A 12,288-nucleotide genomic window follows, 5' to 3' on the forward strand; every position below is an offset into this window, starting at 1 on the left:
CCCCTTGTGGGATTTTACTTCATTACTGTGTCAGTGGTTATCAAGAGCCAATCTCTGGCCTGTCAGTACAGACACTGCCTAAGGGAGGGACTGCAGCACCCTGTCCATCTGCTCCTGGGAATGCAGCCAACGAAGTCTCCCACACACTCCACTGCCATAGTTGGCTAACACTAACATCTACCATGTTGAGTACCAGATACTCAGAGGTCAACATTTTTCCTGTCCTGCAAGACGTTTATTGACTGATATAGGGTTCTTAAACATTTGCGCGAATGTATTTGCACTTATGCAAATAGTTGATGGAATACTTTTTGGTTTATTTGTGTCTTTGGGTTCTGTTTTTGCCTAACTAATAGGAAATTTAGCCATAATGCTGGCACAGTAACAAAAGCCTGGACACTGGCAATGACTGATAAGATTAGTTTGCAGCACCAAATCCAAAAGAACAAGATTAGCTAAATCTCATAAACACTATTTTTGTCTCCCCCGCCTGCGCCCCCCAGGCTTTTAATCCAAGCAGGGTATGATGTAAATATTAAAGACTTTGACGGCTGGACCCCGCTCCACGCTGCTTCACATTGGGGCAAAGAGGAGGCCTGCAAGATACTGGTGGAGAACCTGTGTGACATGGACCTTATCAATAAAGTGGTGAGTAGTACTTCAATGGCATCTCCATCCTCTATCCATACCCTCTAAGGTTCAGTTGAATATGGAGCATGTAATGTTACGTACTGTATTGCACATATGTGCTCTTCTCATAACACTAGTTCTGAGAATTGTGTGTTTCCTCCTCAGGGTCAGACGGCTTTTGATGTTGCAGATGAAGATGTCCTTGGCTACTTAGAGGAATTACAGAAGAAGCAGAATCTGGTAAGCCAGTGTGGCTAATGCTTACATAAGAGCTTTCATTTGAGCCTGGATGAACTGCATAACCTGCTATTGAAGCTTTCAAAACTGGTATATGCCTTGCAGGTGTAAGCGTAGCAGAGGCCCTTGATCATATCAGACTTTTTTTTCCTTTTCTTTTTTTTAAGACTGACAGTTAGGGTGCCAACTGCCTTCAATCATTTAATGTTTTTCTCCCGTTGCAGCTCAATAGTGAAAAGAAGGATGTTAAGAAGTCTCCCTTGATAGAAACGACGACCACTGGGGACAACAATCAAAATCTAATATCCATTAAGAGGTAAATGTCCTGGTTGGGGGGGAAATGGGGTGACATTAGGTAGTCACTCAGTGAAATACAGTCATCTAATGGATTGTCTGTCTTTTATGCATTAACCCCAGGGTAGGTCACCCACCCCCTCTTTTACACTGCTGGTACACTCTGTTATCTATACATAGTCACTTTAATAACTCTACCTACATGTACATATTACCTCGACTAACCGGTGCCCACTGCACATCGACTCTGTACCGGTACCCCCGGTATATAGAGTTAAGTTCATGTTTTAAGTATTCAGTACATTGAAAGTATCGCCAAGTCATTGAGGCACCCTGATAATATGGAGGTTTATGGGTGTTGCTCTGAAATGGTGCACACGTGTCTTTGTAGTCTAATAATAATGAATCCATGCAGACTGAAAGTACCAAACATTGTGTGTTCCAGCAAAGAGACCCTCCTCTTGGAGCCCGAGAAGCCCGCCCCGCGCATCGAGACCCTGGAACCGGAGAAGGTGGACGAGGAAGAGGAGGGCAAGAAGGACCAGGAGTCCAGCTGCTCCAGCGAGGAGGAAGAGGAGGAAGACTCGGAGTCTGAGACTGAAGCTGGTACGTTCAACCTACTGTAATGGTACAATGGCAGGCAGGGTGTTTCTAAACCTTGACCTGATTTCTGAAGAAGACCTTAGACCCTGTCTACATTAGTTGAACTGATTTGTAAATGTTGTAGTGTGTTGTAGATGAACACTGTCTGTACATACTTGTTGCAACGACATTATAAACACTGTTGTCTGTGACATCACCTATGGTCGTGCATCTTTATGAAAAAGTATAAACACAAAAATGACAGTCTGCATGACAACAAAATATAAAAAGCATACCTGCTTTATTTTAACACCAACAAACCCATCCATTAAATTATTTTAGTACTAAAAAGACATGTCTAAAGGGGGGTTTGGTGCTAGCACTTTAGCTAGCTAGCTAATCAGACCATATCGTACAAACAACAGTTGCAATGACGGTCTGCAGACAGTCTACCTGAGTATCGTTTTTATTTTATTTTTGCCAAGAAACGCTTGATGCATTTTAATGGTCTACAGTCATGTGGTTAGATGAAGTATAAACCAGTTTTTATGCATCAGTAACTCATACTAGCCCCTCTCTTCCTCCCCTCCAGACAAGAGCAAGACGCCTGTCCCTGTGAGCAACAGTAACGGCACTACTGTGGTGCCAACGCCGACCAGCGTTACGGTGTCCACCACCCCAACCAGCCCCACTAACCAGGTGACTCTCACCTCGCCTGTCAAGAAGGTACGGCCTGGTGGATAGGTCCACTGAAGTCCTCCACTAGTCCTCGTCAGCCTCTTCTGCAGAGAGTTTATCACGCCTTTACAGCTCCCACTACTGAAGAACTCTTTCTGGAGTCACATGACTGACCAAGTGGTTCCGTGTCCCATAAGTTTGTTAGTTATAGAACCTAAAAGGAAGGTTTAACCTCTGATGCGTTAGGAAGTAACCTGTAAACCGGGATACATAGCGACACCTGAGCTCAGTTTATGAATGCAGCTTTCACGCGAGGCCCTGAAGTGAGCCATCTCAACACCTCACCGGTATACAGATCAATATAATTCAATGTCTGTTTAGTTAAAGCTTTAACACAAACCCGTGCTTCACGCTTGGCTCAAGTTACACGGGGTTTATATTAAGGGGGTTACCTGGGATTTGTTTTGCCGGTCACATGAATAGTACAACACTTGGGTAGGAGTTGTCGCCGCCTGCGGTACACTGTGAACAGAAACAAAAGTCAGAGGCCCAGGGAGCGTGAGTTACGATTAGTTGAAGAACAGGAGCCCTGGTCTTCAAATCAAACTTTATTTGCCACATGCGCCGAATACAACAAGTGTAGACTTTACCGCGCCAAGTGTAGACTTTACCGCGCCAAGTGTAGACTTTACCGCGCCAAGTGTAGACTTTACCGCGCCAAGTGTAGACTTTACCGCGCCAAGTGTAGACTTTACCGCGCCAAGTGTAGACTTTACCGCGCCAAGTGTAGACTTTACCGCGCCAAGTGTAGACTTTACCGCGCCAAGTGTAGACTTTACCGCGCCAAGTGTAGACTTTACCGCGCCAAGTGTAGACTTTACCGCGCCAAGTGTAGACTTTACCGCGCCAAGTGTAGACTTTACCGCGCCAAGTGTAGACTTTACCGCGCCAAGTGTAGACTTTACCGCGCCAAGTGTAGACTTTACCGCGCCAAGTGTAGACTTTACCGCGCCAAGTGTAGACTTTACCGCGCCAAGTGTAGACTTTACCGCGCCAAGTGTAGACTTTACCGCGCCAAGTGTAGACTTTACCGCGCCAAGTGTAGACTTTACCGCGCCAAGTGTAGACTTTACCGCGCCAAGTGTAGACTTTACCGCGCCAAGTGTAGACTTTACCGCGCCAAGTGTAGACTTTACCGCGCCAAGTGTAGACTTTACCGCGCCAAGTGTAGACTTTACCGCGCCAAGTGTAGACTTTACCGCGCCAAGTGTAGACTTTACCGCGCCAAGTGTAGACTTTACCGCGCCAAGTGTAGACTTTACCGCGCCAAGTGTAGACTTTACCGCGCCAAGTGTAGACTTTACCGCGCCAAGTGTAGACTTTACCGCGCCAAGTGTAGACTTTACCGCGCCAAGTGTAGACTTTACCGCGCCAAGTGTAGACTTTACCGCGCCAAGTGTAGACTTTACCGAGGGGGTGGCGATTTTTATGAATTGTTCAGCAGTCTAATGGCTTGAGGGTAGAAGCTGTTGAGGAGCCTTTTGGTACCAGACTTTGCGCTCCGGTACCGCTTGCCGTGCGGTAGAGAAAACAGTTTATAACTTGGGTGACTGGAGTCTCTGACAATTTTATGGGCTTTCCTCTGGCACCGCTTATTATAAAGCTTCTGGATGGCAGGAAGCTTGGCCCCAGTGATGTATAGTGCTGTTTGCACTACCCTCTGTAGCGCCTTATGGTCAGATGCTGAGCAGTTTCCATACCAGGCAGGATGCTCTCCATGGTGCAGCTGTAGAACCTTTTGAGGATCTGAGGACCCATGCCAAATCTTTTCAGTCTCCTGAGGGGAAAAAGTTTTGTTGTGCCCTCTTTTTGACTGTGTTGGTATGTTTGGACCATGATAGTTTGTTGGTGATGTGGACACCAAGGAACTTGAAACTCTCGACCCGCTCCACTACAGCCCCGTCGATGTTAATGGGGGCCTGTTTGGCCCTTCTTTTCCTGTGGTCCACGATCAGCTCCTTTGTCTTGCTCACATTGACGGAGAGGTTGTTGTCCTGGCACCACACTGCCAGTTCTGACCTCTCTGACCTATAGGCCGTCTCATCGTTGTCGGTGATCAGGCCTACCACTTGTGTCGTCAGCAAACTTAATGAAAGTGTTGGAGTTGTTTGGCCATGGAGTCGTGGGTGAACAGAGAATACAGGAGGGTACTAAGTACCCCTGAGGGGCCCCAGTGTTAAGGATCAGTGTGGCAGATGTATCGTTGCCTACTCCTACCACCTGGGGGTGGCCCGTCAGGAAGTCCAGGATCCAGTTGCAGAGGGAGGTGTTTAGTCCCAGGGTCCTTAGCTTAGTGATGAGCTTCGTGGGCACTATGGTGTTGAATGCTGAGCTGTAGTCGATGAACAGCATTCTCACATAGGTGTTCCTTTTTTCCAGGTGAGGAAGGGTGGTGTGGAGTGCGATTTGAGTTTGCGTCATCTGTGGATCTGTTGGGGCGGTATGCGAATTGGAGTGGGTCTAGGGTGTCTGGGAGGATGCTGTTGATGTGAGCCATGGCCAACCTTTCAAAGCACTTCATGGCTACCAACGTGAGTGCCACGGGGCGATTATCATTTAGGCAGGTTACCTTCACTTCCTTGGGCACAGGGACTATGGTGGTCTGCTTGAAACGTGTAGGTGTTACAGACTTGGTCAAGGAAAGGTTGAAAATGTCAGTGAAGACACGCATGCTTTGAGTACACGTCCGGGTAATCTGTGGCCCAGCGGCTTTGTGAATGTTGACCTGTTTTTTTGTTCACATCGGCTACCGAGAGCGTTACCACAGTCATCCAGAACAGCTGGTGCTCTCGGGCATGCTTCAGTGTTGCTTGCCTCGACGCGAGCAGAAAAGGCATTTAGGTCTTCTGGTATGCTCACGTCACTGGGCAGCTCACATCTGGGTTTCCCTTTGTAGTCTGTAATAGTTTTCAAGCCCTGCCACATCCGATGAGCATCAGAGCCGGTGTAGTAGGATTCAATCTTAATCCTGTATTAACCCTTTGCTTGTTTGATGGGTTGTCTGAGGGCATAGCAGTGGTTGTACATGGGGGTGGGTAGCCTTGCTCGACATTGTAATGGTACACTGTTGACCCCTGGAAGGATACAGGTAAGGTCATCAGTCAAATATTTTAGCAGTGTTGATTATTACTAGACACCATGAGGATGGGAATTTATCGTTCAAAAATGGCCCCCAGTTTCCCTTTGTCTGCTGCCCTCTGCAGTGCAGATGTGGCGTTGCAGCTGACAATGTACTCAGTGACCTCTGTCCATATACTGTCTCTCAGTGAAGGCCTGTTACTCTTTAGAGGGCACTTCTGCTTTATTCCCTCATAATAACTGAGGCAATGGACTTACGCAACATTATCCTAATGATACTACAAATTACTTTAAATGTACTATCTTTCCTTCAACACTACTGGTTCAGTATTATTAAACTAGAAAAATTCCTGCTACAAAACAATACCCGGTCTATACTACTTCTGTTTTTACGTTTCGTTGAAGTACAATTTTTTGAAACAGTAACGTTTTCCCTTTAAGGTGATGTTAGGTGCCCAAGGAATTTCTCCCATTGGATGTATCCTCCCATCTGATTGCATTTTCTTTGTGGAGGACTCTGCATTCAAGCTGAAGTCCAGACTATGAAATATACCCATCACTATCCCAGTTATCCATATTTCCTCTTATCTCTGTTGTAGAAATGCTCTTATTCCCCTCCTACTTTAATGCCTAGCACACACACAACGCAATGTCTTCTGTCTAACAAGAGTGACCAAAACAATTAACAATGTCCGCTTTGAGACTAGCATTGTCTTGTCTTTTCAAAATGCCTCTCGTGTCCTGCGAGAGCTGTCACTCACTCAACCAATAGAAACGATTGACCCCCTTGTCAGACATTGTTTGGTGTGATCAGGCCTTAAAATATATCTTTGTCTCTCTGTGCTAGGAACTGTATCTTTGCTGCTTCTCTCTCTACTCTGTTTCTCTCTCTCCCACTCCATTTGTCTCTTTCTCTCTGTCTGCCCCTCTCTCATCATGGCTCTTGTCTTGGTTGGCTTTAGTCTGATTATATTACTGCCCTCATGCCTGTGGCGGAGCCAAGCTGTCCTGCATTGTGGCGTCAAGGCTTGCGCAAAACTGGCATTTCTCTTGTGCCCAAAAAACCCATGGTGAGGCATTGGTGTGTTCCAGAGTTATTAGTTACCCTGCCCTTGTTACCGCCGCACCAAACGACAACTTGCCTAATCACCTGACTTCAATAGCCCATCCAGTCAACACTCTTGCTAACCTAGTGACAGCCCCCCCCCCCCAAAAAAACATTTATTTTCTGCATGGGTCTTCAAACACACTGTCCTATAATGCTTTCTCTGTGTCTGTGGCTCATGTGCGCCAACTATTGTGGTCTATTTGATGTTTCTGTAGCCATTATGTGTGCAGTGTAACCGTGTGCCCAAGGCTTGTGTGAGGATTTTATCACTAACTGGAGTTTCAGTGAACAGTGTTTGTTCTCTTTAGTGTCTGATTGTAGACCTGCCACTGCTGCTAAGAGTAAGGAGTTGGTACTCTGTTGCTCAGTCAAAAGTCTAGTACCAGAGTTTATTTATTCATTTTACCTTTATTTTAGCAGTGAGTCCCATTGAGACCAAAGTCTCTTTTTCAAGGGAGCCGTCGACCTAGATGTGGTTATATTATTTATAGGGGTGCAAGTCACTTGTTGTGTCTCGAGCATGTCTAAAGAACTCCGGTTCCCCTCCCAACATGCGCCCCTACTCAAACATCCCCCTTAAATTTGTTGTCAATCCATGACACGTTATCAAGCGCTGCCAGAGATCAGACAGTAGCCTCTGCAGATTCATTCCACACCAAAACTCCTTTGCTTTTTGACCTCTTGATTAACCTCTGTGGACTGCTCTGTGTTCTTCACCCAAGGAAAACTTAACCCCGGACTGCTGCCTTCGTCTGCTCTCTGTATAAACCCCCTTTATTAACGTGTCTTTGCTAACGGCTACCCACTAACCCCTCTCCTCTCTCTCTCCCCCAGGTCGCCCAGCAGGTGTCCTCTGCCGGTAAGGTCTCCCCTAAAGAGGTCTCCCCTAAAGAGGTCTCCCCTAAAGAGGTCTCCCCTAAAGAGGTCTCCCCTAAAGAGGTCTCCCCTAAAGAGGTCTCCCCTAAAGAGGTCTCCCCTAAAGAGGTCTCCCCTAAAGATAAACAGGAGGATGACAAGACAAAGAAATCGGACGAGTCCCCGGCGTCATGGCGCCTGGGCCTGAGGAAGACGGGCAGCTACGGGGCGCTGGCGGAGATCACTGCCACTAAGGAGGCTCAGAAGGAGAAGGACACGGCCGGGGTGATGCGCTCGGCCTCCAGCCCCCGCCTTTCCTCCTCCCTGGACAACAAGGACAAAGAGAAGGTCAGTAGCTAACTAACACCACGCTGTCTGACCCAGGCATCAGTGCCATCATAATGTGTTCTGATCTAAGCTTGTCATTAGTGCTGACCCAATACCATATACTTACTGTATGCCTCTATAGGACCCCACTCAGTGCCCCTACAATAACAATGTGTCCCTGTCTAGCCTAGTCAATAGTGCTGATATTTGATGACATCTGTTTCAAATCATGTTATATGTCCAGCTGCTTTGAACACATTGAAGTGTGTGTATATTAAGATGAAGTTGATGGTTCACCGTTCCAGACTGTCTTGAAAAGTTGCATTGCTGGATTGAAGTTGAAATCCACCGTCGACGGTGACGGGTTTGTTGGCTGGGGGACAATGTATGAAGAATGTTAGTAGATGTAGCATGTGTTTGTGTTTTGAGCCATTTGATTGAGATCCTAATGTTTCATGTGCAGGAAAAAGACAAAGGAGCCAGACTTGCCTACGTTGCCCCCACCATCCCCAGGAGACTGGCCAGTACATCAGACATTGACGAGAAGGAGAACAGGTGAAGCGCCAGCGTGGTCCCTCTGAAGGGAAAAGTGCATTGACAGGAGCACCACCTGCTGTTCACTGCTGTGTGTTACAGGCCCAAAACCAGCACTGCATGTTGTCTTTATGTATCTGTTCTGCTGCCTCTGAGTACTTCAGTTTACAATGAAAAATCTATAGATTTAAAAAGTGGCCTCATACATATTTCTATGACGTGTAGGAATTAGGTACTGGAAAATAATATTCTCACTGTTCACATTTGACCAGCATCAATCAGATTGACAATATCTCAATATGTTACAAATATCGGTCATTGATACTTTGTTAGTCATTACTGATTTTACATTTAGACACATTTTAGGATTTATCCAGTATTGACCTGTTGTAGCACAAGGCTGCTGGTACTTGTCTGTATATTGTGGCGCCCTGGGTGATATTGTAGTGTGTGTGGTTCCAATCCCAGGGACTCTGCTGCTAGTCTGGTACGTAGTGGCTCCTACACAAGGAGACGCTGGGACGATGAGCTGAAGAACAGTGAAGGAAGCGCTTCCACCAACCGAACAACACCCAGCTATCAGCGCAGGTTTGCCACGCTTCACTATATGCTACCCCTCAGTCCTCACCCTGACCGACTCACTACACCAGATCAGCGCATCCGTTCATTCAGTTCTAGTTATGGACTTACTAATAATGTCGTGGACATATCCAGTTACACTTTTTAGTTGACTCATTGCTAATGTCGATTATGATTTCGGAGTCCCATTTGAAAGCAGTGCATGTACATGCAAACATCTACTGAGAAAAGCTGTGCAAGTCAGTCCGACGCCTCTGTCACAAACGCCACAGTCTCCTGCATGACCGTACTAGTCCAGTCAGGTTTCTGTGCCTTTAGTTTCTCTATACTACACATCAGGTTATACATTACAATCTGCCATTGTCACGCTCTTACAGCCTGCAAGGTTCCAAAACTACATTATCCAGAATCCATCACTATGGCTCAAGAAACCAAGACATGGACCAAGTGTATCAGAGCTTAGTTTTTATACGTTATGTGTGTGTATGTTATATAAATGTGTGTGGTGTGCCCCCTTGCTAACATGCCTATATTCGCTCCCCCCACCTCCACACACTGCCAGCACGTCCCACACGCTAACGCTAGGGCGGAGCGGCAGCACGCGGGACGTGCCAGCCAAGTCCTCGTCTGCCTCCAGCTTGGACCCTATCACCTGTAACACTAAACCCTGGCAGTCACCCACCTCCCACTACCAGTCTTGCAGCATTTACCGCAGGTATACCACCAGCCCCCACTGAACAACAGCCTCTATCCACCTCCACTGTCTGTCTGTCACCTGTCTGTCCGTCTGTTTGTCTCCGCTACATAAGTGTTGTGTAGTTCCATGTGACTATGGTGTTCTCGTGACCCTCCCATTAACCATTTTGGGATACTGGGTAACTGCTAATGAGAGAGGAATTCATCTTCAAAGGCCACAGTGTTAACTGTTTTGGATCGCCTAGTTTTCATAGCGTGTCATTCCTGGTATGGGTAATGGGTCCTCTCCTTTCCAGCCTATCTTTCACTCTCCTTCCCTCTTTCCTGTTCTCTCGTTCCTTCTGACTGTTGTTCCGCTGATATCCACAGTGGTTCCTTTGGCAGGAGGCACGAGGACCTGGGTTCGACCACCTCTTCCTCCACTAGCACTACCACCACCACCTCGTCTGTTACCTCGCCCACCGGCCACCGTGACCGCAGCCTGATCTCCAGTCTGGGCTCCTCCACCCGCACCGGATCCTCCAGCCTCACCAGCAGGTACGTGCACACGGAACACATGCATGTGACACACAGGGATCTCCCCCAAATAATGTAAGAGGAGCACTGCACCACTATGTAAAATAAGTACATTTTATTTTATTTGTTATCATATAAGGCTTTTTTATATCTAGATTGTCGGGAATTGCAGTTACAGGTGTTAAATCCTGGGAGGACCCTACACACATGAATGTAAAAAATGTTTGTCCTATTTTGAAGTCCTGTGTGTGTACAATTGTATGGATCAGGTACTGGGCAGAGGAGAGTGCGGAGAGGGAAAAGGAGAAGGAGTCTGCGGCAGTCATCCCTACGATTAACACTGGTTCTACCACCACCACCACGTCCACTACTGGCACTATCATTGGCTCTGACGGCAGGGAGAGACGCAGGTCCGACACGCGCACGTACGCGCACCACCTGTCTACACACACACACACACACACACACACACACACACACACACACACACACACACACACACACACACACACACACACACACACACACACACACTCTGAAATGGAAAAACAAGGATGTCACTGATGCACACCTTTTCTATTATTTTACACACAGCTCATGTTTCTTCACTTCTTTATGCAATTACAATGTAATAACTGCCGTCTCAAGTGGAATGTCTTGTAGCTAGCAGGATCCTGTGCTGTTTGAGATTGCATTGCCTCTATTTGAGAATTGGGTGTGATCTCCTACAGTGTGTACACACTGGAGGAGGAGCGGGAGTCTGTTAAAATGAATGGGGTTAAGAGCACGTCTTTCTGTGAAGTCACTGCTGCTGAAAGAAGCCACCTGTTTCTGGGAGGGGTCTAGAACTCCGACTGCTTCCGAAAGTTCTCCTTATAAGGATGAAGGGTTTCTCAAGGCCTAGCCAAGGCTCACAAGTGATTGAGTTCATATTTTTGAATGTGGTGAAGGAACACATTCCCTCTTCAAAGAAAGCATTACAATTACCAGTTTTGTTGTTCCCTCAGTATTTGCAATATTTTGACACTAACGCTAAATTAAAGGTGAAGGGAGATAGTACAATTGTACAACAGTTGTCAGTCTCATAACTACCATGTCTATCATCCTCAACCTGACATGGCTTTAGCTTGTTTTTGTTCAAGGTCATACCTCATGCCTGTCCCTGTTTGTGTTGCAGATCGTACCTCACGCCTGTCCGGGATGAAGAGTCGGAGTCCCAGAGGAAAGCCCGCTCCAGACATGCTAGACAGTCCAGACGGTCTACCCAGGTTAGTGAAGACGTCTGTCCTAACTCTTCTTCTGAACTGGCCCTAAATGGCCAACCAAATACGTGTCGATAAATGCAGTGTCAACTGAGTCACTTCTTATTGGACTTTGTAATGGTTGGTTAGTCCATTTCTCTACTATAAAAGTCATAAGAAAAAGTAATATGCATGTTATCAAGTATTCTGCCATAATGTGGCTTGGGGTAATATAGCTGAACTGATTGTTAAAAAAAAAAAAATGTATTGCCAGTTTTTATTGCGGAAACATAAACATTGTGTAAAGTGGCACATATTTCTAAGCATGGTGAGTTTTAATTATATTGTTTACAAGCTGTATGAAACTGGGCTGGTCCTTCTCCACGCTGTCACTAATACTATCTGAAATAACTGAATATGGTTCAGCTTAAAATGCCAGAGTAAATTGTCTACTTTCTATAACCACAATAATGTTCACAGTGCAGTAAGTGAATGCCTGAAATTAGTTGTACAGTTTCATCTTCCAAAATGCAGATTACTGCCATCTTGTAGTTTTTCCCTCCATGAGGAAATCAAAATAGCCAAATAACAAACATTTGCTCCTGTAACCCTTTTCGGCAGAGAATCACTAAATTCTCTCCATTTCCTCTCAGGGTGTGACTCTGACTGACCTCCAAGAGGCAGAGAAGACAATCGGCAGGAGCCGCCCCACACGGACCCGGGAGGAGGAGAAGGAAGAGAAGGAGAAACAAGACAAGGAGAAGCAAGAGGAGAAGGAGACTGGTGAGACCAAGGAGGACGACTACCGGTCGAGGTACCGCAGCTTCGAAGAGGTATGTGATGGCTTCTCCAAGAGTTATTTACAATGCTCTG

The 12,288-nt window shown here is 46.5% G+C and overlaps 1 protein-coding gene across 12 annotated transcripts in view; it reads left to right on the forward strand.

The window, feature by feature from the left end:
- LOC129865043 (protein phosphatase 1 regulatory subunit 12A-like) overlaps window positions 1-12,288 on the forward strand; it is a 74,465-nt gene that overhangs the window by 38,942 nt on the left and 23,235 nt on the right. For 3 of the 12 annotated variants that reach the window (XM_055937454.1, XM_055937458.1, XM_055937459.1), the window contains exons 5-17: window positions 504-648; window positions 796-870; window positions 1,092-1,183; window positions 1,607-1,767; window positions 2,336-2,469; window positions 7,502-7,870; window positions 8,313-8,404; window positions 8,852-8,971; window positions 9,525-9,677; window positions 10,028-10,195; window positions 10,444-10,599; window positions 11,352-11,442; window positions 12,069-12,248. In XM_055937454.1, the coding sequence (XP_055793429.1) occupies window positions 504-648; window positions 796-870; window positions 1,092-1,183; window positions 1,607-1,767; window positions 2,336-2,469; window positions 7,502-7,870; window positions 8,313-8,404; window positions 8,852-8,971; window positions 9,525-9,677; window positions 10,028-10,195; window positions 10,444-10,599; window positions 11,352-11,442; window positions 12,069-12,248 (1,936 nt within the window). Of the gene's footprint in view, window positions 1-503; window positions 649-795; window positions 871-1,091; window positions 1,184-1,606; window positions 1,768-2,335; window positions 2,470-6,521; window positions 6,630-7,501; window positions 7,871-8,312; window positions 8,405-8,851; window positions 8,972-9,524; window positions 9,678-10,027; window positions 10,196-10,443; window positions 10,600-11,351; window positions 11,443-12,068; window positions 12,249-12,288 lie in introns of all 12 variants that reach the window. The other 9 variants (XM_055937455.1, XM_055937464.1, XM_055937461.1 and 6 more) reach the window with 7 other exon arrangements.

This window comes from Salvelinus fontinalis, chromosome 11 (assembly GCF_029448725.1).
Source record: "Salvelinus fontinalis isolate EN_2023a chromosome 11, ASM2944872v1, whole genome shotgun sequence".
NCBI lineage: Eukaryota > Metazoa > Chordata > Actinopteri > Salmoniformes > Salmonidae > Salvelinus > Salvelinus fontinalis.